Genomic DNA, 24,875 nt, shown 5'->3' with positions numbered 1-24,875 from the left:
TGCTTACCTATCCTGTACTCCGTACAATTACAATTTTGGTTTCAGAAACTTTATTGAAATCCTGTGAAATAAAGCAATGTAGAAAAAGAACATAAGTATGAATTACCTCTTTCCAATAAAATGTTGATTAAACATTCACAAAGCAACACTCAATGTGCTGACTTATGGGATTATGACACATGTCTGTGATTATCATTCCCAAATTCTCCTGATATAGTTTTAATATGAATCTGAAGAAAATGGTATAGCCATACAGTTTATAAACAGTTCATAGAAAAAGTTAGAATAATAGAGAATGATATAATGCAACATTCACTTCCCCAAAAGAGAAGTAGAAGGCATAGCTGACTGACAAAATCACTGGAGTTCTACATGGCAACAAAGAAATATCACATTTTAGCATTTGTTACTCACTAAAGGACTAGAACCTCACCATTTAGAGTAAATCAGAAATGGAAATATCAACTCCTGTCGTGCCAATTAATACCAAATAGTCACAGCTTCAGATTCACGGAATATCATTTTCTGGCCACGCACGGACTACTCTAGAACACATGAAAAGTGTATCATGCATGAGTACTATATATTTTCAGATGTAGTTAAAATCATCGCGAAACAAACAAGTACAAAAACATGTAGCTATATGTTAGTTCTTACCTCCTCAAATCTCTTGACTTATGCCTTCTTACCATGGTAGGTAAGGGCAGGACGGCAACTCAAAAACCCTTTCAGAGGAGTAACGTTACAGTTACACACTGATAAACTCTAGGGTTTGAAGAACATGGTGATTCGGATTCCAAGCACCATGACTGTATTGTAATTCTACTTCCTGGGTGGGGGTGTAGGAGGCGGCGGCGGGGGAGGAGCAAAGGGGTACGGAGGCTGCCCTATGAAGCTCATGAGAGGGGGATGTGGCGGGGCCATCAGCTGGGCCATGAGGGGCTTGGGCCCTACTGGAGGTGGAGGAGCTGGACCGAACACACCCTTGGGCTGACTGGACTGATTCTGGCCCCCACCACTACTACCCCTAGGGGCCCCATTAGCAGCCCTGGAGCTGTACTGGGTACCACCACCATAGCTCTGGTATTGGTCGGCCCCCCCGGAGCCGTAACTCCCCCGGCTGACCCTGCTTCGGTCCCTGTTGGAGGAAGAGGATGAGGACCTAGTGTCTCCGTCCCGACCCCCGCCACTGCGCCCGTCCCGGCTAAAACTGCTGCCGCGGCTGTCTGGCTTGTTGCCCCCGCTGACGGAGCGCAAGCGGCGCTCACACACGTCCTGGAACATCATGTTGGGGTTGTTGGCGCTGGAGCCACCGCCACGGTAACGCATCCTGCCACCTGGAGAAGAACATTCACATAGGAGGATTAGAATGTCATAATATAAGCTGAAATATTTTAGTTTAAGAATGTCAAACATCACTGGTTACACAGAACGTGTAGTTTATGTTTGGATGTGAGATGGTAAAGGTGATAGAATAGAATAACACCCAATCCTCAATTGAACCAGCATAGTATGGTTCGGGATGACCCTATAGTGTGAATCAAGCCAGTCTCACCACCTCCTCCCCCATGTCCACAGTTAACCAGCTGCAGCAGTTTGGGATTGATGGCCTGCCGGGCCTCCTCCAGGACTCGGACCAGGTCCCTGGCCTGGCGCAGGTTACCCGGGGTGAAGAAGGTGTAGGCCGTGCCCTTGTTGGTGCTGCGGGCCGTACGGCCGATCCTGTGCACGTAGTCCTCAGACGAGTTGGGGTAGTCATAGTTGATGACAAACTTGATATCCTCCACGTCTTTGGGGGAAAAGTGGTTTTGAGAGGTGGGAGAGGAAGATGATGGGTGAGGAGGGAGAGATGAGAGAGGAGGGAGAGGAGGGAGAGGAGGGTGAGATGAGGAGGGTTTGGAGGGAGAGATGAGGAGGGTGAGAGATTTTTGTACAGTGAGAAAGAAGACAGATGCTATTCAAACAACACCAAAGCTATGAGAGAAAAGTGGATGATTATTTAGAAATACATTTCTAATTAATATTGTATAAATATTGATTACCACTTACCTGTCCAATAATAACAGAAGAATAAATATACATGTATCCAAATTGAAGTAGAATAAAAGTGTTAATTCTTGAAGTAAAACCTTTGAAAGTCATTCCGTTTCGGGTCAAAATATCTTGACTGGAGGCCTAGAGGTTTAGTGGTAAACCCCATCAGAATGTGACAAGAGAGAACCACTCAGCATTAGGTAGAGAGGATGTGACATTCTCTGTCTGGACCTTCACCAATGCACACGTTACGCAATCGTACATAATAGTATAACCATTCAGAACATTTAGTTCTACCATGGTAACATGTTCTCTGCTGAGAAATAGTATGAGAAGAATATGGGGAAATGAGTGACAGTACACTGTCAACACGATCAGACCAGAAGAGTAAAAAGTATTTCCAATGTTTCTTTTAAATTCGGATGTTGAAATGACAGTAGAAGGACAAAAAAGTCTGTTTTTCATCACAGAAGCTCTGACAACACTGCTGGGTTGGTCAGAAAACAAAACATCTCCTTGGACTTTTCCCCTCTGTTTTCCATAGTTACAAAGGGGGGCCATTTTACTACTCACAGAACCTGCCAAACCTTAATATGTTTCCACCAAGAGAAAATGTGATGGGAGTAAATGTTGGAGGATAGAGTTCAACACAATTCCTTCAACAAATACCTTTCTGTGACTGACTTCAATATGGATCGATGAAACTACCTGAATGAGTTGATGCGACTGGGGAGGTCGTGGAAGGTGTAGTAGGTAAGGGGGTGTTGAGGTACTTACCCCTTTAGAGTTGTTTTACAAGGGTAGTCAGTCACCCCCTGTCCTGTCCTGATCAGCCCTGGTTCGCTTGGAGGCGCTGGGGGGGAGGGAGAGAGGAGGGGGCCCAAACTAGCCCCCCGTTTCCCCCTCACCCTTCGCATACACCAGCAACGTCGGACATGAGCAGAACCACTAAACCCCCCCCCCCCCCACGGCCGGTTCTGATGCTCTCTCGCCGAGTTGCAGGACCTCCGCAAATCGATCAGGACTCGATCCAGCCGAGCTCCTAACTCTCCCTGTCTGTCTGCCTTTTGGACGGACGGGCGGAGGGACAGACAGGCACCTCAGGTTGATCCCAAGGAGAGCTCGCTGGAATCACATACCCTCAGTCTATGATGGGGGTCTATGGGGGTGTTTAGGAACCAGATAATCATATACCCTCAGTTTATTGTGGGGGTCTGTTTGGAGTGTTTAGGAACCAGAGAAGGTGGAGAATGGGGGGGGGGGTGAATCCTTCAGATAACTAGACAAGCCCCTGGCTAGCTGCTAACGTGACTGAGGGCAGCCCCAGTACTGTCTGACACCAGCATGTGCTGGAGCTGCCTTGTGCTGCACAACCCTGAGGGGGAGAGAAAAAGAACAAAGACACAGTCATAGGTAGCTTGGCAAAACCAACATGTCTACTTCCCCTTCTCAGATTCCAGGTTTAACCTATTTAGTTAGGGAGGTGGAATAGGGCACTTCTGTACAAGTTTCAGGGTGGACAAGGGGAGAACTGACTGTCGATTTCACTTAGATGCCACTAAAACACACCCTACCTAGAAAATACCTGTAGAAAAAAATACAGTACTATGAATGATGTAAACAGAGGAATAATCAAACATATAATACTGAATATTTGGGATGTTTTCCTTCGTGTTTTGGGTTACATCATATAGGAGACATGAGAGGAGGGTATTGGGGCGAGCATCACATCCCCCATTTAGGCAGCGTGCCAGAGTGCCCCGGTCGAAGGACGTTTTGGACTGCAGTAACAAGAAACAGACTGTAAAACATTGTGGAGTTGAAGGCCTGGGGGATTGTCAGGCTACTGGTGCTTCTAGTTTCCTTCAGAAAGTCATTGACAGAGGTCATGCTGTAGAAAGAGTGCTGACCGATTTTCCGTTGTTGTTTACAGGTTCAATAACACCGCTATTACATGTTTGCAGACAAATGTATGATTTTGTCGTTGTAAATCTTAAACCTGGAAAACGGGATGGGAAATTATGCAACAACAAAAATCACATTCATTAATTGTGTGTGTTTTTCTCTGAAAATGTTTTTGTTTGTGTGTGTCAGAGAGTGTGTATACGTTTTGAATCTATATGTTGTGCTCTGTAGGAGTGTAAGTGTGAACACGTGAGTGTGTGTATTCCATGTAGAGAAGACATACCCAGACCGCGAGACGCCACGTCAGTGGCGATGAGGATAGGAGCTTTGCCGCTACGGAATTCTGAAAGTTCAGACAAAATCAAAGACATTAGGTAGAAGACTGACAAAGGAAACAAAAAAACAGAAGAAAACCCCATACTGAAACACATTTCACCAAAACCAGACTAAAGCATGGCCGTTGAAATGTGACCTACCTGTCAGAACCCAGTCTCTCTCTGGCTGGCTCTTGTCCCCATGGATACACATGGCTGGCCACCTAGAAAACACACCACAACAATGTTGCCATGGGACAGACAGCTGAGACAGCAGAACAGGACGTGATAAGGCAGGCAGTTGTAAGAACAGTTAGACAATTTCTCTACACTCTTATCTGACTAAGAAGCCCAACACACACTCCACATGAAACCACAACTGGCTCTTGTTTTGCATAGTCAGTATCATGGCTTTGAAAGAGGACTTAAAACCCATTTCTGCAAGTCTGTGCTTTCCCTCAGTCTCTCTCCGTCTCACCCATCTCTTCTCATCCTGCGGGTGAGCTCGTCACAGCGCTTCTTAGTCTCCACAAAGATGATGGTCTTGTTCTCCTTCTCAGCCATGATCTCTTCCATCAGCTGGAGCAGCCTGACATCAACAAAAAGACAGAGGAAAGATATTAGGAAAACATCCCTCAATCACTACAATCCCAAGACTAATATTCTCTCACTGTTACAAAAAGATAGCATCCGGCACTCTGTTCCTGTCCTTCATAACCAAGAATACTGAATACTTTTAACTACATTGGTTTCATCCCTTCCAGATCAGCGATGATTAAGGAAAGGAGACATGAACAGAATGCAAAACTAGAGATGGATCTTGTCCATTGGCGGATGGCCTCACTAACTTGTTGTCCTTCTCGTTCTCCATGCAGACGTCCACTATCTGCAGGATGTTGTGGTTGGCGCTGAGCTCCAGAGCTCCTACGTTGATCTGGACATAATCCCGCAGGAAGTCCTCTGCCAGCTGACGCACGTCCTTGGGCCAGGTGGCACTCCACATCAGAGTCTGGCGGTCCGGCTGGGGCACAGGGAGAGAACGGTAATGGGGATATTCCTCCTCAGAGGACACTACACTATTACTCTATTCTATAACATGAGTATTGAGTTATTTGCGATGGATTGATATTATATCAACTGTCACTAAGATAGATAGGACAGACAGAGATGATCTACCACCCTCTGTAGTATCCATCGACCTACCCAACAATCCATGAATGGCTATGTATTAGAGTCATAATAATTGCCTAATTCCAGGAGATGTGTGTGCGGTTTGCTAAGTAAAGCATGTGCCTGGCTTACCCGGATCTGGTCCACGATCTTGCGTATCTGTGGTTCGAAGCCCATGTCCAGCATGCGGTCAGCCTCGTCCAGCACCAGGTAGGTGCAGCGCCGCAGGTTGGTCTTCCCTGCCTCCAGGAAGTCTATGAGACGCCCCGGGGTGGCGATGCAGATCTCTGTACCTATATGGACACAGGATGCAAAGTGTCACAGTTTCAAAAGAGACGCAGAAGAGACCAATTGTGAGATTACTTCCAATACTTGTAACTTTTTCAATCTTAATACTACTAACTGAAGGGAAAGTGCAGAAAATTAAGCTAAGCTGGGGCCAGGGAGCCAATCAGGTTTTAGATCATCAGAAGTGGAGAGGTCTTGTCTGTAGTAGGCACAAACAATATAATTAAGTAAGTAAGTGAGTAACTTGTAACAGCATTTAATTCAACCTGTAGCTCCTCACCTCTCTCCAGGTCACGTATCTGCGACCCCTTGGGTGCTCCTCCATAGACACAGGTACTCTTGATGCGGGAGGTCTTGCCATATTCATGAGCCACCTGCTGCACCTGCTGGGCCAACTCTCTGGTCGGGGCCAGGACCAGGCACTGAGGAGAGAGAGATATCAATACATTGCCTAACCGTTTAAAAGTTTGGGGTCACATTTTTTGTCCATTAAAATAACATCAAATTGATCAGAAATACAGTGTAGGCATTGTTAATGTTGTAAATGACTATCGTAGCTGGAAACAACAGATTTTTTATGGAATATCTACATAGGCCCATTATCAGCAACCATCACTCCTGTGTTCCAATTGCACGATGTGTTAGCTAATATAAGTTCATAATTTAAAAAGGCTAATTGATTATTAGAAAACCCTTTTGCAATTATGTTAGCATAGCTGAAATCTGTTAGTCTGATTGAAGAAGCAATAAAACTGGCATTTTTTTGACTAGTTGAGTATCTGGAGCATAAGCATTTGTGGGTTTGATTACAGGCTCAAAATGGCCAGAAACAAAGACCTTTCTTCTGAAACTCGTCAGTCTATTCTTGTTCTGAGAAATGAAGGCTATTGCATGTGAGAAATTGCCAAGAAACTGAAGATATTGTACAACGCTGTGTACTACTCCCTTCACAGAACAGCGCAGATTGTCTCTAACCAGAATAGAAAGAGTGGGAGGCCCCGGTGCACAACTGAGCAAGAGGACAAGTACATTAGTGTCTAGTTTGAGAAACAGACGCCTCAAGTCCTCAACTGGCAGAATCATTAAATAGTACCTGCAAAACACCAGTCTCAACGTCAACAAAGGCGACTCCAGGATGCTGGCCTTCTAGGCAGAGCTCCTCTGTCCAGAGGCTGTGTTCTTTTCCCCCATCTTAATCTTTTCTTTTTATTGGCCAGTCTGAAATATGGATTTTTCTTTGCAACTCCGCCTAGAAGGCCAGCATCACGGAGTCTCCTCTTCACTGTGTTTTGCAGTTACTATTTAATGAAGCTGCCAGTTGAGGACTTGTGAGGCGTCTGTTTCTCAAACTAGACACCCTAGTGTACTTGTCCTCTTGATCAGTTGTGCACCGGGGCCTCCCACTCCTCTTTCTATTCTGGTTAGAAACTGTTTCCGATGTTCTTTGAAGAAAGTAGTACACAGCGTTGTACAAGATCTTCAGTTTCTTGCAAATTTCTCGCATGGAATTGCCTTCATTTCTCAGAACAAGGATAGACTGACGAGTTTCGGAAGAAAGGTCTTTGTTTCTGGCCATTTTGAGTCTGTAATCAAACGCACAAATGCTGATGCTCCAGATACTCAACTAGTCTAAAGAAGGCCAGTTTTAATTGCTTCTTTAATCAGACCAACAGTTTTCAGCTGTGCTAACATAATTGCAAAAATGTTTTCTAATGATCAATTAGCCTTTTAAAATTATAAACTTGGATTAACTAACACAACGTAGTATTGGAACACAGGAGTGATGGTTGCTGATAATGGGCCTCTGTACGCCGATGTAGATATTCCATTGAAAAAAATAAATCACCCATATCCAGCTACAATAGCCATTTACAACATTAACAATGTCTACACTGTATTTCTGTTATAAAATCCACCCGGCACAGCCAGAAGAGGACTTGCCACCCCTCAGAGCCTGGTTCCGCTCTAGGTTTCTTCCTAGGTTCTGGCCTTTCTAGGGAATTTTTCCTAGCCACCGTGCTTCTACAGCTACATTACTTGCTGTTTGGGGTTCTTAGCTGGGTTTCTGTACAGCACTTTGTGACATCGGCTGATGTAAAAAGGGCTTTATAAATAAATTTGATTGAAATATGATTGATTTCTGATCAATTTGATATTATTTTAAAATGGACAAAAAAATGTGATTTTCTTTAAAAAACAAGGACATTTCTAAGTGACCCCAAACTTTTGAACGGTAGTGTATAACCTTTAATAACACATGATATATAGCTACAGCATACCATAGGTAAGTCTAAGTACAACAGAGTTAAATACACTATAGAAAAGGGTCAAAACAATCCAGTCTCACAGACCTGAAATATATGAATAAGTAACAGTGTGCAGTTTCCACATGTGTACTCACAATAGGTCCGTCTCCCCTCTCTAGATAGGGCTGATGGTTGATGTGCACAATGGCAGGAAGCAGATACTGCAAGAAAAGGCGCCAAATAGTACAATGAGGTCATGAGGTATATGTCCCAATCCGACAGTCCAGGGGAGTTGGTCCTCATGTGCCAATATGTCTTTGTGTGTTGCAGCTGTCAAATGTTCCTCTGGGAGTTTGTGTTTTTATACTGCAGCTGTTGGTGTGTGTGTGTGTGTGTGTGTGTGTGTGTGTGTGTGTGTGTGTGTGTGTGTGTGTGTGTGTGTGTGTGTGTGTGTGTGTGTGTGTGTGTGTGTGTGTGTGTGTGTGTGTGTGTGTGTATGTGTGTGTGTGTGTGTGTGACAGAAAGAAAGACAGAGATGTTGCAGCTGTCGGTACTGTGCGTGTTGTTGGATTATCATGGCGTCCTTACTGCCAGTGTCTTGCCGGAGCCAGTCTGAGCGATGCCCACCATGTCCCTGCCACTCAGGGCCAGAGGGAAGCCCTGTGACTGGATGGATGTGGGCTCCTTGAAGTCCTGACTCAGTAGCACGTCCATTACATACTCTATCAACAAAGATAAACAATTAAAGGAATAGTTAGCTATAGCCAGGGGTGGGCAAACCTTTTGGCTTTTGAAATTCAACCGAGGGCCGCACAGATTAATTTTTGACCGATTTGTCAAAATCAATTTGCAGGCCATTATAATTTCAACATACTATGTATTTAGTTTGATGTTCAAGAGTGGCCTGGAGTGTTGTTTTTTAAAACCCAATAATGTGACCCATGAGCCGCCCTCCCCTTCCCAATAGCCTATGGTGTTAGTGTTTTGTAAGCTTGGGCTGTGTTCCAAGAACTCTTTAAAATGGGTTCAACTTCCTATTCTCATCACTTTACCGTCATGACTGCTGAAAAGGTGAAGGGACAGGCTATAATATGGGTTCAACAAGTGCCAACTGGTATCTACTGTCGTCTTCTTACGGGGAAACTGTGCTTGGTGGAAGCCGGTCATGGCCCTGGGGCAGCCAGTACCGCTGACTGTGATCTCCTTCCTCCTGCGGAACTCATCTATGTCATACTGCAGACACAGACAACAGAAAATCAACAGGCTCAATAGACACACTATGGATAGCATCCTTCTAAGAGCATGTGTATATATTGTGTTTGTGTGTGTACCTGAGTCATGCGCTGGAGCTCTGGGTGCTCGTTGTAGAAGTTCTTCTCAAACTTGGGCAGCTCGTCCAGATCCCACTTCTTCTTGCGAAGTCGTTCTCCAGGGTTCCCAAACTTCTTCATAGGGGGAGGGCCGCCCCAGCTACTGGACCCAAACCGAGACCTATGGAACATGCAGCGAGAGGAGTGATGAGGGTAGCCTAGTGGTTAGAGCGTTGGACTAGTAATTGAAAGGTTGCAAGTTCAAATCCCTGAGCTGACAAGGTACAAATCTGTCGTTCTGCCCATGAACAGGCAGTTAACCCACTGTTCCTAGGCCATTATTGAAAATAAGAATTTGTTCTTAACTGACTTGCCTAGTAAAATAAAGGTAAAAGTTTTTTTTTTAAATGAAAAAGGGGATGAACGTTCCATGATTAGTAACACTGCAACATAGTCACTAAATAGGTTCCTGGCCCTTTTAATCTATTTTGAGTTAGTGCAATTTTCCCTGTGTGGGGTGGGGCGGGGCACCGCCTATAACTATGTTGCAAGTAAGTAGAGTTATTTATCATACACGAACAGAGCGCGTGCAACATGTCTGAAACACGCCCGAGCACGTAGACATTCAGCAAGATAGTTGTGTTTCAACGAACGTCAAACAGCTTTCCAATATATCCCCGTATCATATAAAAAGCACACTTTTGACAGATATTCCTACGTGGCGATAACCATATTTCACATGCTGCAGAAAATATCTGCTTACCCTCTGTCTCGTCCACGGTCTCTATCTCGGTCTCCGTACGACGAACTCCCCCTCATGTCGTCAATAAATAATTGCTTGTAGAAATATTTAAGAGTTGCACGGTGTTGTGCAGTCTCGATCCTACAATTCCGTTACAATAGATTATGTTATAAGGAAAGTGCAATAAAGTTAAACACTTATTTACAAACACAACTTAAAAGGTTAGACGAGCCCTGAAGTTACTGAACAAGCCAAAACAGAATTTTGTTTTGCAGTTGCTGCTGCTTCACATGACGTCACGTCAACTCCCCCAGTCACTCCCTCTCTGTGGACGTAAGGTTTGGGGTCGTAAACCCACATAAACTACATGGACGTTTCGTGTCAAAGGAGCGTAGGGCAAATGGAGAATTCGGCGTAGCCTACATTTACATTTTATAGCGTTCATGCCCTAATAATACTTGTGTACAGTTGGTGGCAGTAATACATCTTGTGACAGTGAGTGACGTTCTTGAGGAGAAAGCCTACAAAAGAAGAAGAAAATGGATCCAGGAAGTGAAAACCAGCAAACCATCTGTCTTGTGTAATAGGTCTAGTTTTTATGTTTCATGAAGATAAATATGACATTATATTAGGTAGATTTATATTGTAGAAAGAAATGCCTTTGCTAATACAAAATAGAAGAATCGAACGACCAGGGTCGACAGTCGATTTGTTCGCCAGATATCCGCATTTGCAGGTGAGTTGACTGGTTCGCCAAGCAAACTAGCAGCTGTCATGTCGTAAGCAAGTTGTCATTGTTGGAATGAATCACCATTTAGTAACAAATCACTTGCTCTTCATGCTATGACATTTTATTTTATACCATAGGAAAACGCCCGAGTATTTCGGTCCAAGCCGGTTGTAGATGTCGACCCGAAGTGCCTCCTATACATACAGCAACGAGAGTTTGCAGCCACAACACCAGCGGACAGTGAGTATAAACCTATAGTTAAATCAATCGGTCAGCCTAACTTAACATAGTATATTGTTGCGTCCAACGGCTACCTCTACACTGATAAATTGTAGCTAAAAATCCGCTGCAGAGTATCCACGACCATGACGAAATGTGTCCCTCTGTTTCCCCAGACTCTGTCGCTGTCCTTGGTTCTGATGATGCTACCACCTGCCACCTAGTTCTGGTGCGACACACAGGTACTGCAGTTCTCTATGTAATGTGTGTTTGTAGATACTATGATAGCATCAAGATATGAGCTTCTTAAAATGTCTGCATTTGTACCACCTTGTAGGAAGTGGAGCTGCTTGCCTTGCTCACTGTGATGGCTCCAGCACGTGGAGTGAGGTTCCCCTCATCGTCAAAGCTGTCACATCTCTGAGCAAGGACCCTGCCAATGAGGGCAGGTAAGAGATAACACACACACACACACACACCCACACACACGTAATTGTCCCCTTGCTTCTTTTCCTTCAGGCTGGAGCTCCACCTCGTTGGAGGATTTGATGATGAGTCAAAGACGTCCCACAAACTCAGCCTTAACCTATTGTGTACGTGAATCTCCTTCTCTTCCCTCCTGTTTGAATGCAACTGCCACAGTAGCAACACCATTATCAGCCTGCATAGAGAAACTACAACCCTTCTATTGTGTTTTGCAGCGGCCTTCCAGAGACAGAAAGAGGATATTCACCTAGAGACCTGCTGCATCACAGGTGCATGTTTCTCTCTCAGCCTGTTTTTCTTTATACAACCCAGAGCTATATATGTAGAGAGTTTGGCTGCCATGTGAGCACAGGGGCCATGTGAGCACAGGGGCCATGTGAGCACAGGGGCCATGTGAGCACAGGGGCCATGTGAGCACAGGGGCCATGTGAGCACAGGGGCCATGTGAGCACAGGGGCCATGTGAGCACAGGGGCCATGATCGAACGGCTGCCATGTTAGTGCCTTTTTATTCTTGAAGTTTTGGTGATGTAACAATACGAGAGCGCCTCCGACAATTCCCTATGAAATGACCCCCTGTAAACATGCAAATCAGGAGAGCGAATTTAATGTTTTTATTGATTCGCATTCGAGGTGTATCCAAGTCTGTACTGTGTTGTGGTGTCAACAAATTGCATATCTTCTTTCAGTGGACAACTTCATAGGTTTCGAAACCTATCTGAAATAAACAGCACAACGCGGAAGTGTCAATTATCACTTAGCAACAGCTATGGAGGAGGAAGTGGCGCTCTCGGAACGTTCAGACAGGAACCCTCATTGGCCCAACTCTCTGTATATCTGACTCTGCCCCTACCTATCTTGAGGCTCTTTCTCTTTTTTCCACTTGCAGAGATGAATGACGTCTTAGTGGACGGAGCGCACAGACCGGGTGTGCATGGCATAGGTACTGTATCTACACTGCAAATTAATTCACCTTTGTGTAGCACACAGTTTATAGTATGGCATGGACTGTGTCTGCAGGTGTAAATATTAAAACAGGGGAGGTGTTCCCTGCCTCGTTCCCTTACAAAGGACCCGCGGAGGAGCTGCGATCAGCACGGACATTCACTGGGGGACAGGTAGAGACTTGTGCATAGATATAGAACCTTAAATAGGCTGATGTCATAGCGCCACTATGCATCAGATTGGCAAATTTGTCCGCATTTTTAGCTGGGTCCTGCTCTAATTGGGACGTCAAGTAGAACTAGAATTCCTGTCTACTGATATATTGTCTATGCTCTTGCACATCATCTCTGACACTATGTGAAGGATCGATATAAAGAAAGATCAAAGATGACACATTGAATGGCTTGTGGAGTGTCTGGATAGAACCCATAAGTGAGTTGCTAACTGCACTTCATCAGACAGTCATATAACATTGTAATTGTTTCTCCACAGATGGCTGATATATATGACTCAAACAAAGGAGTTGTGAAGATAGGCCCATGTAAGTGGTCCCCGAATCTGGATATTTCCTTCTGGCTGTCGCAAGACGATGACACCATCTTAAAGGTAAGGTGTAAGAAAATAATACAATACTAATATTGATCCCACAACCACTAGAACTTTAGTTGTATGTCCCTTTAAAACCTTTTTGACAACCTCTAATGTGTTATAGTCCCTGTTTCTGTCAACACTGATACAATGAATGTTGCATAGTATGTTATCAGTATACACACTGTGATATGTTACTCCCCCTGATTTTTTTGTTGTTGTTTTGTTTTCCCCCCTGACCAGTACCTATCCACGTCCCCTACGGCTGAGCCACCACACTTTGTCCAGCACATCAAGTCCACCATCCAGTTCCTCCTGGAGCACCCCAGTTCAGACAGCGTTTTCCCTGGAGGACAGCCCCAGCACTACCGCAGAACAGAGCAGGGGGACTGGGAGAATGTTAACCAGACATAAAGGGCTTGAGGCTCTTCTCTAACCAACTGTTACTATGACTTTCCCTGGAATCTGTCCGGAAATGGAATCACTCCTTAACTTCTGGAAGACAAGACACTGTGACCCTCCTCTTTACGCCATTGTGGGCATCACATGTTATTGTTTTTTTGACTTGGTACCAGTACTCCCTGTATATAGCCTTTTAATTTTATTGTTGCTCTTTTATTTTTTACTTTTGTTTTAGTAATTATTTTTTCTTAAATGCATTGTGGGTTAAGGGCTTGTAAGTAAGCATTTTACAGTAAGGTAAAATTGTATTCGGCGCATGTGACAAATAAAATTTGATTTATCTGTGGTAGCTATGTACAGTACAGAGCTATCTGGATTGAACCCCACTGCTGTATCTATGGACTGTCTGTCTCATAGTTTAGCAAACGTTTTTTGTATATCTTATTTTATATCGACAATACAAATGTCCGCTCCCACAGAGAGTGCTCTGGTCAGAGGGGCTAACAAGACAAGGCCCCAGCCCAAAGAGATTTTCCCAAAGGCTGGAAAAACCAAGCCCGATTCGCGGGCGGGCATGAAAGAAAGCGCACCCATGAAGACCAGCACACATACCGCTCACAGCATGAAGCCAAACCACAAAACATAACGAAAAGCGAAACATAGCATAATCACATCCCACCCTCACCCCTGATTGGAGGACATCAAACATTTGCCCTGTACATTTCTGTTTCAACACTCATACATTCCACCCTTCCGACAGCCACAGATCAACCCATCTTTCTCAATAACTCATCATTCTACCATGGTGTCTCACTAGGGACTTGAACCTCCCCAACTGCAACATTTCTGCTGAAATTGCCTTAAAATAACATTTATTTTGTTTACTTGACTGGCTGGCCCAGTGAAGACAGGACAGGCGGAGCTCTAAGTATTTGTCCCAAATGGCACCTTTTTCCCTATTTAGTGCAGTCATAGGGCCATAGGGCTCTGGTCAAAAATAGTGCACTATGTAGGGACTGGGGTACAATTTGGGACAGATATCTTTCTATTACTGATGATTGTTGTTGGGATGTTTTAATTCTTGAGTTGGCGAAGGTCTGCACCCACACGGTCTGTTGGATTGCACAATGTGTTCATCTGAGTCCTACTATGCTATTACCTGGTGTAGTCATGTTATCCAGTAGCTGTAGATGTACCCTTAGTGTACAAAACATTAAGAACACCTTCTTAATATTGTTTCCTTTTGCCCTCAGAACAGTGGCTGCTTGCTATTTCTTTGTCACATTTTAGCTAGGCAGGTTAGGAGAATGAGGTTAAGGTTGGGGAAATGGTTAGGCTTAGCTAAAATGTTAAAAGGAAACAGAAAACATCCACGCAAAAAGGTCTGGAGTGGCAACCAATCTGGCCAATTAGCTGTTAGGTTTCCATACACTCACTTATGTTGATCCTCCCAATTATTTAGTAACACCTACTTTCAAACACTCCATGTATGCACTTGCCCATGACTCAAATTTGCATCAATGACTTAAGGTCTGTCAGGATCCATTTTGAAAACCTTTGAAAAACATATTCTCATGAACCCGAATTCCGAATAACATGGGTATGTGGCAGGTCTCTTAACTTAGTTTGAGAAAAGCTAAGGTTTTGGTTCAAATATGGCTGAGTTATTGATAAATCAATCTTTATCAATGGACACATTTTCCTTTCTAAATTCTTTTCACAGTGGCCTATCAACTTGAAACTTTTTAGGGCCACCAAAGACATTGCCATGATGAACCATCATAAGGAAACTACTGTATTAACAATTCACTTTTTTGACTACGTAATGAGTTTTAGTAAGGTTGGATGTCTTGTGTTTATAGCCATGGTGATCAACTGCACTGATGGAGCGGAAATCACAGAGGATATATGTGGTAGTTGCAGCAGAGAAATACACTGCTCAAAAAAATAAAGGGAACACTAAAATAAAAAAATCCTAGATCTGAATGAATGAAATATTCTTATTAAATACTTTTTTCTTTACATAGTTGAATGTGCTGACAACAAAATCACACAAAAATTATAAATGGAAATCAAATTTATCAACCCATGGAGGTCTGGATTTAGAGTCACACTCAAAATTAAAGTGGAAAACCACACTACAGGCTGATCCAACTTTCAGTAGTGTGTGTGGCCTCCACATGCCTGTATGACCACCCTACAACGCCTGGGCATGCTCCTGATGAGGTGGCGGATTGTCTCCTGAGGGATATCCTCCCAGACCTGGACTAAAGCCAACTCCTGGACAGTCTGTGGTGCAACGTGGCGTTGGTGGATGGAGCGAGACATGATGTCCCAGATGTGCTCAATTGGATTGAGGTCTGGGGAACGGGCGGGCCAGTCCATAGCATCAATGCCTTCCTCTTGCAGGAACTACTGACACTCCAGCCACATGAAGTCTAGCATTGTCTTGCATTAGGAGGAACCCAGGGCCAACCGCACCAGCATATGGTCTCACAAGGGGTCTGAGGATCTCATCTCGGTACCTAATGGCAGTCAGGCTACCTCTGGCGAGCACATGGAGGGCTGTGCAGCCCCCCAAAGAAATGCCACCCCACATCATGACTGACCCACCACCAAACCGGTCATGCTGGAGGATGTTGCAGGCAGCAGAACGTTCTCCACGGCGTCTCCAGACTCTGTCACGTCTGTCACATGTGCTCAGTGTGAACCTGCTTTCATCTGTGAAGAGCACAGGGCGCCAGTGGCGAATTTGCCAATCTTGGTGTTCTCTGGGAAATGCCAAACGTCCTGCACGGTGTTAAGCTGTAAGCACAACCCCCACTTGTGGACGCCGGGCCCTCATACCACCCTCATGGAGTCTGTTTCTGACCGTTTGAGCAGACACATGCACATTTGTGGCCTGCTGGAGGTCATTTTGCAGGGCTCTGGCAGTGCTCCTCCTGCTCCTCCTTGCACAAAGGCGGAGGTAGCGGTCCTGCTGCTGGGTTGTTGCCCTCCTACGGCCTCCTCCACATCTCCTGATGTACTGGCCTGTCTCCTGGTAGCGCCTCCATGCTCTGGACACTACGCTGACAGACACAGCAAACCTTCTTGCCACAGCTCGCATTGATGTGCCAATCTGGATGAGCTGCATTACCTGAGCCACTTGTGTGGGTTGTAGACTCCGTCTCATGCTACCACTAGAGTGAAAGCACCGCCAGCATTCAAAAGTGACCAAAACATCAGCCAGGAAGCATAGGAACTGAGAAGTGGTCTGTGGTCACCACCTGCAGAACCATTCCTTTATTGGGGGTGTCTTGCTAATTGTCTATAATTTCCACCTGTTATCTATTCCATTTGCACAACAGCAAGTGAAATTTATTGTCAATCAGTGTTGCTTCCTAAGTGGACAGTTTGATTTCACAGAAGTGTGATTGACTTGGAGTTACATTGTGTTGTTTAAGTGTTCCCTTTACTTTTTTGAGCAGTGTATTTGGGTGTGAGAGATTGTAGTGCCGAAGATCTACAGGAAGTTTTGAGAGAAGGGGTTCCATCCTCCCAGGCTGACGGTCTGGTTTAGGATCATTTAGGGTCAAAGTAGTGGGATGGGGTGGTGGATTTGGGGGGATAGTGTATAGGTGCAGTGTTAAATGGTGGTGCAATTCAAGATTTTCCCAATCACCTTTTCTTTATTTTAGGACCAATGTGTAATCCGCATTGTGAAAGGCAGGTAACCTAAAGGTTAGAGTGTTGTGACAGTTACCGAAAGGTCGCTGGTTTGAAAACCCAATCCGACAATGTGAAATATTTCTATGTGACCTTGAGCAAGGTATAGCCCACACATGGCCCCAAAATGCAACACAGCATCTAGTCTATTTAAAATTCAGAAGATTTTAAAAGATAAATATATTAAAACATTTCACTATTTTCATTATTATTCCATGTTTATGTATTATGTCTTTTGAATTTGAAAGACATACCGGCTCATTTTCCTTGAAGTCCACACATGGCCCATGTTTTCCCTTTGAGGATACCAGCCAAATAATGGTAATTCAATGCAACAAAAAAAGCTAACAATTTAGAATGGGCTGAAGATGGACCAGCCTATCAAGCATTTGTCAGAACTCTCCCATGACCAGTCAGCTGTATATGTCTTATAATGTGTCCTCTTACTGTTATTTCTGATGTGGAATAAAAACAATTCCTAATAGATGGGCCTCCTGTGTCTTTGTTGCTCAATATCCATCCATTGTTTTATTGTTTCTTATAAATTGAGTGTTTTTCATTTGGTTTTTGATTAGATTGTTGGCTGAAAATATGTTTACATTTTGATCGCTAAACCATTTAGCCTTGGTATAGCCCAAAAGAGGGTCGCTTTTTTTACCCAGCTGTTTTTTATTATTTGGTACATCCCATTTGCTGACCTGTACACACAAGATGGCAGCTTCGTTGGAAGAAGAATTTGAAGATGCGCCCGATGTGGAGCCTTTGGAACCAACATTGAAAAACATTATAGAGCAGAAATCTCTGAAATGGATATTTGTTGGAGGCAAAGGTGGCGTTGGCAAAACAACATGCAGGTAGGTCGATGCAAAATAGTGCTTTGTCACTATTAGCTAACGTCACTAGCTAAATGAATGGCCTAGCCAAGTATAGATATCTAGCTAGGTAGCGTAGCTTGTTCAATACCGCTAGCCCGACGTTCAATTAATGTTTCTTTATTGACAGTAATGTACCATCAGCGTAGCTCTTATTTCAGTGGGAAACACAGTGAGCTAACGTTAGCTAGTTATATGGTTAGCTAAAATGACAATAACAGCTAGCAACTGTAGCTAACTAGTTAGCTAGCTGTCAAATTCATAAGACTTTCATTACTTACTTCGTTAGCTAGCAAACCAGCGAGTTTTAAACAGTTCTGGACAATCTTTTACATTAACAGCAAGTATCAGGTTAGCAAACTCGGCTATCTATCTGACGTTATCCAGCTAACTAGTTTTAGCTAGACACTACCATCAACTCAACATGGACCATCACTTTCAAACACCAATTTCAAAGTTCGGTGGTTAAATTTGTCAGTTTCATGTGAAGCTGATTTTTATTTCATTGAGAAGACATCATGTTTCTAATGTAGTAACGTATACATACGTAAACAATTTCTAACTGAAGGGTTGAAAAAGATAACTGTCTGTCTTGTTTGTCTGTGCTCATGTGTCTGTCTATCAGTGTTCATGTCTATGGTCATATTTGTCTGTCTGTGTGTGCTCATGACATTTCTGTCTGTGTGCTAATGTTTCCGTCTGTCCTTTGCCCCCCACAGCTGCAGTCTGGCTGTACAGCTGGCTGCGGTGCGTGACAGCGTGCTCATCATCTCCACTGACCCGGCACACAACATTTCAGATGCCTTTGACCAGAAGTTCTCAAAGGTGCCCACAAAAGTCAAGGGCTACGAGAACCTCTTTGCTATGGTATGTCAGCATTAGACCCAGTCTCTCTGCCCCACTTTTTTTCTGTCTACACTACAGACTGGTGATGTCGCTCTCTGCAGTATGCACTCTCTTACTAGGTTTTGAGAATGAGTAGAGGCAAAGAGCTGGTTTGTCAGACTACCTCCTCACCGTCAATATATTCATAGAAGTCGACTTAGGAGCTTATGTTGACTAAAGGGTGACATTCAGCAAGCTTTGTTTGGAGAATGACACAACTCTTGATTCACACAATAGTTTGTGATTCACACACAATCTAGCCATCAGTATAAAAAAAAGTCCTGCAAGCAAAGTCTGTTTTTCCCTAAGATTCCTCTTTCCTGCTGTGTCTTGCCCTGACCTCTGCTCTGTCTGTGTTGTCTGTCTGTGTTGTCTGTCTGTGTTGTCTGTCTGTGTGTGCCCCTGCAGGAGATTGATCCCAGCCTGGGTGTGGCGGAGCTCCCAGATGAGTTCTTTGAAGAGGATAACATGCTGAGTATGGGCAAGAAGATGATGCAGGAGGCCATGAGCGCCTTCCCGGCATCGACGAGGCCATGAGCTACGCAGAGGTCATGAGGTATGGAGACGCGCACACACAGAGGTCATGAAGTCAACACTTAATGGCTCTCCACATAGTTATCGATACACATTGTGCTTTGAGGGTTTTTAAAAGTTCTTTAAATTCAGTGAATCATTGGTTATGTTCAGTTTCTGTGCTATAATGCACTATATCCATGGATGATAGTGTTGCTGTTGGTCTGTACTTGTGGTGGTAGAAATGAGTTGGGCTACTATTATTGGGCTTTATTGTCACCCGAAAATTCATACGTCTGGGTTAGCTTAACCCTTTTCCTACAATTTCCACGGCCATAATTTTAAAAATCCATCTGTTTAAATTAAAGATGTTTTTTTTGCATGGGTCTCAATCCACCGCATCCGCCGATATTGCCCTTCCACCCTTGCGGTGAAAGGTGGCAGAGCTAGAGCGGTGTTTGTCAGACCATTAGACATCCCGAAAATCGGTCTTCTCACGAATATGTCTGTAGTGTCCGAACGGCTTGGCCATCAAACTGAGAGTCTCACGAACACGATGGTGTTCTCCATTTTGCTCTACGACCCCCACAAGTATCACAGGACTCATCTGAAGTTGTTACGGCCTCTTCTGCCTGTAACGTCCAAACAGTTTGGGCTACACACTAATATGACCACAAACACATACATGTCTCTAGGACACTCACAAGACTCGTATGAAGGTCCCCTGTACGGGATTTAAAAAATAGTTCATTTCCTAAAATAAGAATAGATCTCTATTATATCTCTCAGATATAGGATAGACACTTCAGAACAAACTTCCTTAGTATAGTAAAAAATAATGTTCCAAGTAATGGATCTGTTATTCAATGCGTTTAATAGCAGTAATGCCAAATTATTATTATTTTTACCTTAAGGCAGCGTTTCCTAAATCAAATTTTCTTGGTCACATACACATGGTTAGCAGAGGCTAATGCGAGTGTAGCGAAATGCTTGTGCTTCTAGTTCCGACAGTGCAGTAATATCTAACAAGTAATCTAACAAATTCACAACAACTACCTTATACACACAAGTGTAAAGGGACGAATAAGAGTATGTACATACAAATATATGGATGGCCGTCCAGCATAGGCAAGATGCAGTAGATGGTATAGAGTACAGTATATACATGAGATGAGTAATGTAGGGTATGGAAACATTATATAAAGTGGAATAGTTTAAAGTGACTAGTGATACATTTATTACATCCAAATATTAAAGTGGCTAGAGATTTGAGTCAGTATGTTGGCAGCAGCCATTCAATGTTAGTGATGGCTGTTAAACAGTTTGATGGCCTTGAGATAGAAGCTGTTTTTCAGTCTCTCGGCCCCCGCTTTGATGCACTAGGGGGGGGGGGGGTTCTACTAAGCTAAAATAGATTTGTTTTAAGATGGTCACACCAAGGATCATTTAGCTATTTGAATTTTAAGACCCCTTAAGGCAGGGTTCTCCAAACTGTTTTGTTTTTTTACTCTAACATTACACAGCTGATTCAAAGCTTGATGATTAGTTTATTTTTTTTAATCAGTGGTGTAGTTCTAGGGCAAAAAACAAAACAGTTTCGGAAACCCTGCCTTAATAAGGGGATTTAATATTCATAATCAAATAGCTAAATCATCTTAAAACAAATCTATATGTTAGTAGAACCCCCCCCAGCTTAGAAACTAGAGGGTTAATAAGGTTATATTGACTAACTCCAGTGTTCCTCAGTCATACTCTTTTCCTCTCTGTTCAGGTTAGTGAAAGGCATGAACTTCTCTGTGGTGGTGTTCGACACTGCCCCCACTGGCCACACGCTACGTCTGCTCAACTTCCCCACCATAGTGGAGAGAGGCCTGGGACGACTCATGCAGATCAAGAACCAGATCAGTCCCTTCATCTCACAGGTAAGGCCTACTATCCCTAAACCAGATCAGCCCCTTCATCTCACAGGTAAGGTCTACTGACTGCTGAATTATTTCTGTATTAGAGCAACTAGAGCTTCATGCTTGTTTTTATTGACTAGAGTTGCTGTCTGAGTCGGTAGCATCAGTTCTCTTATTGTTGCCACTTGTGCATGATCCTTCTCTCTAATTCTCGCTCACTCTTTCTCCCCCGTAGATGTGTAACATGCTGGGTCTGGGAGACATGAACGCAGACCAGCTGGCCTCTAAGCTGGAGGAGACCCTACCAGTCATCCGCTCTGTCAGTGAGCAGTTCAAAGACCCTGTAAGTCAGACCAACACCGACCCATTTAGAAACATCGATATCCTTAACAATGCTTTACCGAACATCTTCGCTCTAGGAAAACATTGATGTGTATGCAGTGTGTATAGACACCTGCATTATGTACATTTGATTGATAACCACTCTACTTCACTATGTGGAGTTATTTGAGTATTGTGTGTTAATTACAGTTTTTGGAGTCCGTATAGTGACTGTCTCTACTTGTGTTTGACGCCTCTCTCCGCCCCTCTCCACACTCCCTCATAGGAACAAACAACGTTTATCTGTGTGTGCATCGCCGAGTTCCTGTCCTTGTACGAGACGGAGCGCCTGATCCAGGAGCTGGCCAAGTGTCGCATCGACACGCACAACATTATCGTCAACCAGCTGGTGTTCCCCGACTCAGACCGGCCATGCAAGATGTGCGAGGCCCGCCACAAGATCCAGTCCAAGTACCTGGACCAGGTAAAGCACGGCATAAGTAGTCTTCATGTTGTCAATAGTCTGTCACCACGTCCTCTGCCCCTACAATGGTGTCCTAACCTTTATTCTCTGTCCCAGATGGAGGATCTATATGAAGATTTCCACATAATCAAGTTACCGCTGCTGCCCCACGAGGTACGGGGGTCCGAAAAAGTCAACACCTTCTCAATGCAACTCCTGGAGCCCTACATCCCCCCTACCAAGTGATTGACCTCTGACTCCCAGTCGCAGTCTGAACTCAACATCTCCGTCCCCCTTGACCCCAGCATTACAGCAACCCAGCAAGAACATCCCCATCCTCTTGATCTTCAGGAACCTAAACCACTACAGCAAAAACGACTCACACAGGGAGCGGACAACACAGAACACCAGGACACACAACCACCTGCTCCTGTTGTAGGCCTACAGTCTAAAAGAGAAAGGAGGATCCACATGTGATTTATCTCTCTCCTCTCACTTTTCTCTATCATTCTATCCATATCATTCTCTCCATCATATCTCACCAGGGAAAAGATGAACTATTCCTAAAGAATTTAACTTTTCCCAGAGGAACACTCAAGGCCCCCCCCCCCCTCTTCCTGCCTCCCTCATCCTATTTTTCCTTCCATATTCCAGCCTCAGTAATGTACAAGTGAATCTATCCTTAATGGCTGAGTTTGGTGTCTGGTGCCGCTGCTGTGTTTTTCAGTATAAAACAGCTTTGAGACGATCGACTGCATCTTTGGTTTTTACCATGTGATTTAATTAGACTGTATCTGTTTGGTTTGCATCTGAAATGGCACCCTATTCCCTGTATAGTGCATTATTGTCACACATTTTGACCAGGGCCCTGGTCAAATGTAGTGCACTATATATAGGGAATAGGGTGCCATTTTTGGATGCACATTCTGACGACTTAATGCCCTCCATTGTGGGAATGGAGAATAATATGAGTGGTGGTAAAGTTTAGTCTGTTTCGGATGAAGGTGGGTGTGTGATGCAGGGTGAGGACTTACGACCCCAGGGTGAATAGTCACTATGAAGAGGGATATAGGCCTTGAGGGAAGGGTTTTCAGATCATGTTATATTTCTGTCCCACCAATCCCATCAGTCCACTGACCAGCCTTAGAAGGGCATTTGAATACTTGAGTAATAATAGCATGGACATACTTAACTACATTATTTGACCAAAATGTTGTTCTCACGCACCACGTGTTTATGGTGTAAATAGCATGTCCCCACCTACATTTAGTTCAGTTCTTGGATAAAGAAAATATATTTATTGATCTCTGAGCAGTGTCATTCATCTATAATCTACAGTATCAGATGGCTACTTGTAATTATTTTATGCCAATGTCATTATTTTCCCTACTCTAGGAGGCCACTGAAGCAGTCTTTGTGTAAAGCTTTTAAAGTGCCACTTTTCCCTCAAGCCTGGTTGAAGCAGACTGAATGCTGCACTCACCATTGAGTTCAGTGTGGGTGGGGGGGACTTAGCCTGGTTAAACAAATCTCTCTCCCTGGTCAAAAGTAGTGCATTATATAGGGAATGGTGTGCTGTTTCAGATACACCCTGTCTGGCTCTATTCGGTTACACAGTGTGATGCTAGTTGGTTACTTGGCTTAATGAATGTCTTATTAGTGCATTATAATATACAATTGATTACTGAATGTTGATTGGTCCCCTGTTGAAAGGTTGGTTCATTATTTAGCTCCTATTTAGACATCATTCAGTGTGGGATTTTTGTGTTGCCTGCATTTTTGCATTAGTGCACAATTGGCACAGCTTCTTTGTGATCCACAGGCAAAATGTCCCACTAGCTGTCAATTTGACTTGTCATCAAGATATTCACACACCAGAAGTGGTCATTATACTACCAACTATAGCCCCATAATCTCTGAAGCAGCAACACAAGTCTTGGAAGGGTCCTTTTTGATTTGATTTTGTCCATGCAATGTTATTAATGCTTCAAGTTATGCATATACCCCCCAGGCAATTGTTAAACTTACTAAATAAAAAACAAACATGTCTAATTCGCAGGGAGATTTTTGGTTGTGTTTTTATTTATTAATAACACAGCTTTCATAACCAAATAATGTTACGGACGCAGGCGACCCCAAGACGCAGCCGGGACACGCATGGATGGTCTGCGGTACAACATGCCTTGTTGAACAACAGATTCGTCTTGACAGGTCCTGACTTTGTGGGTGACTTCTACGCTCAGAACCTGCAAACAACAAGCCTCCTGTTGAGCTGACAGTGTTTTGTAGAATTAAGTCAAATGTGTCAATGGACTGGGAAAAAAACACTTGCCTCGATCAAAAAAACATATATAATTCACTATAATCTATTTCTAATATATGCACAATTTAATAAATATTACCATACTGTTACATGGTTTAGTCATTTTTTATCAGTGGCAGTCTGACTATTTCCTGTTTTCCAATACTTTTGTTCTTCTAGTTTTTACGCACATTTTTGACATTGTGTAGCGCTCTGCAGGCTGTCGCTTGTGGTCCATCACCGATGTAAAATGCACTGTGCAGAAAAGCTCGCTCTCCCAGTAGGGGGCATGTACTAACGAGCTCCGTCTCCCTCCAATTTTCGGGATTTGCCCCGGGGCGCTCTAACCACTGAACGCACTGCTGAGGCTCCAGCATCCAAGGATTACCCTCTACTGCTGCCTTCTTTTACTGTATGATGTATCGGCTGAATGGGTTACCAACGATGGACGTAGAATGGTTGGTAGAGAATATCAAAGTTGTACAGCTGTATTAGGCTATGGAATATGTAAGGGCTTTGATCGTGCGCAGCA

The 24,875-nt window shown here is 43.9% G+C and overlaps 2 protein-coding genes and 1 pseudogene across 3 annotated transcripts; 2 read left to right on the top strand and 1 right to left on the bottom strand.

Annotated features, from left to right (window-relative positions):
* Positions 1–33: 33 nt before the first annotated feature.
* On the bottom strand, positions 34–10,325 carry LOC135536105 (probable ATP-dependent RNA helicase DDX17). 2 transcript variants are annotated; one of them, XM_064962493.1, is made up of 13 exons: positions 10,031–10,325; positions 9,289–9,448; positions 9,094–9,190; positions 8,546–8,679; positions 8,113–8,178; positions 5,992–6,133; positions 5,556–5,716; positions 5,102–5,274; positions 4,732–4,842; positions 4,416–4,477; positions 4,223–4,282; positions 1,556–1,789; positions 34–1,337 (listed from the first exon to the last, which is right to left on the bottom strand). In XM_064962493.1, exons 1-13 carry the CDS (start codon positions 10,084–10,086, stop codon positions 823–825), a joined length of 1,971 nt encoding a protein of 656 aa, XP_064818565.1. In that variant the 5' UTR covers positions 10,087–10,325; the 3' UTR covers positions 34–822. The 2 variants fall into 2 exon arrangements, with proteins under 2 accessions (XP_064818565.1, XP_064818575.1); XM_064962503.1 differs by lacking the exons at positions 9,289–9,448; positions 10,031–10,325 and having other exon boundaries at positions 9,010–9,094.
* Positions 10,326–10,364: 39 nt separating this feature from the next.
* LOC135536125 (protein N-terminal asparagine amidohydrolase-like) lies at positions 10,365–13,764 on the top strand. Its single transcript, XM_064962522.1, has 10 exons — positions 10,365–10,745; positions 10,877–10,979; positions 11,135–11,200; positions 11,296–11,407; positions 11,478–11,551; positions 11,660–11,713; positions 12,333–12,386; positions 12,464–12,561; positions 12,881–12,994; positions 13,220–13,764. The coding sequence occupies exons 1-10, from the start codon at positions 10,665–10,667 to the stop codon at positions 13,388–13,390; spliced, it is 927 nt and encodes a 308-aa protein (XP_064818594.1). The 5' UTR covers positions 10,365–10,664; the 3' UTR covers positions 13,391–13,764.
* Positions 13,765–17,780: 4,016 nt separating this feature from the next.
* On the top strand, positions 17,781–24,103 carry LOC135536095 (ATPase GET3-like; annotated as a pseudogene).
* Positions 24,104–24,875: the final 772 nt, after the last annotated feature.

The sequence above is a fragment of the Oncorhynchus masou genome, chromosome 5 (assembly GCF_036934945.1).
Source record: "Oncorhynchus masou masou isolate Uvic2021 chromosome 5, UVic_Omas_1.1, whole genome shotgun sequence".
NCBI lineage: Eukaryota > Metazoa > Chordata > Actinopteri > Salmoniformes > Salmonidae > Oncorhynchus > Oncorhynchus masou.
The sequence above is the reverse complement of the archived record's forward strand: the minus strand, read 5'-3'. Positions and strand labels throughout refer to the sequence as shown.

Bases quoted from the DNA above. Each gene is read 5' to 3' on its own strand.
- LOC135536105 (XM_064962493.1), bottom strand. From the start codon at position 10,086: ATGAGGGGGAGTTCGTCGTACGGAGACCGAGATAGAGACCGTGGACGA. The intron at 4,843-5,101 runs GTTAGTGAGGCC...TGTTGATGTCAG, and splicing joins GAGAACGAGAAGGACAACAA to GCTGCTCCAGCTGATGGAAG. The intron at 1,790-4,222 runs GTATGTCTTCTC...TTTCCCCCAAAG, and splicing joins CGTGGCGTCTCGCGGTCTGG to ACGTGGAGGATATCAAGTTT.
- LOC135536125 (XM_064962522.1), top strand. From the start codon at position 10,665: ATGCCTTTGCTAATACAAAATAGAAGAATCGAACGACCAGGGTCGACA. The intron at 11,201-11,295 runs GTACTGCAGTTC...ACCACCTTGTAG, and splicing joins AGTTCTGGTGCGACACACAG to GAAGTGGAGCTGCTTGCCTT. The intron at 12,995-13,219 runs GTAAGGTGTAAG...CCCCCTGACCAG, and splicing joins ACGATGACACCATCTTAAAG to TACCTATCCACGTCCCCTAC.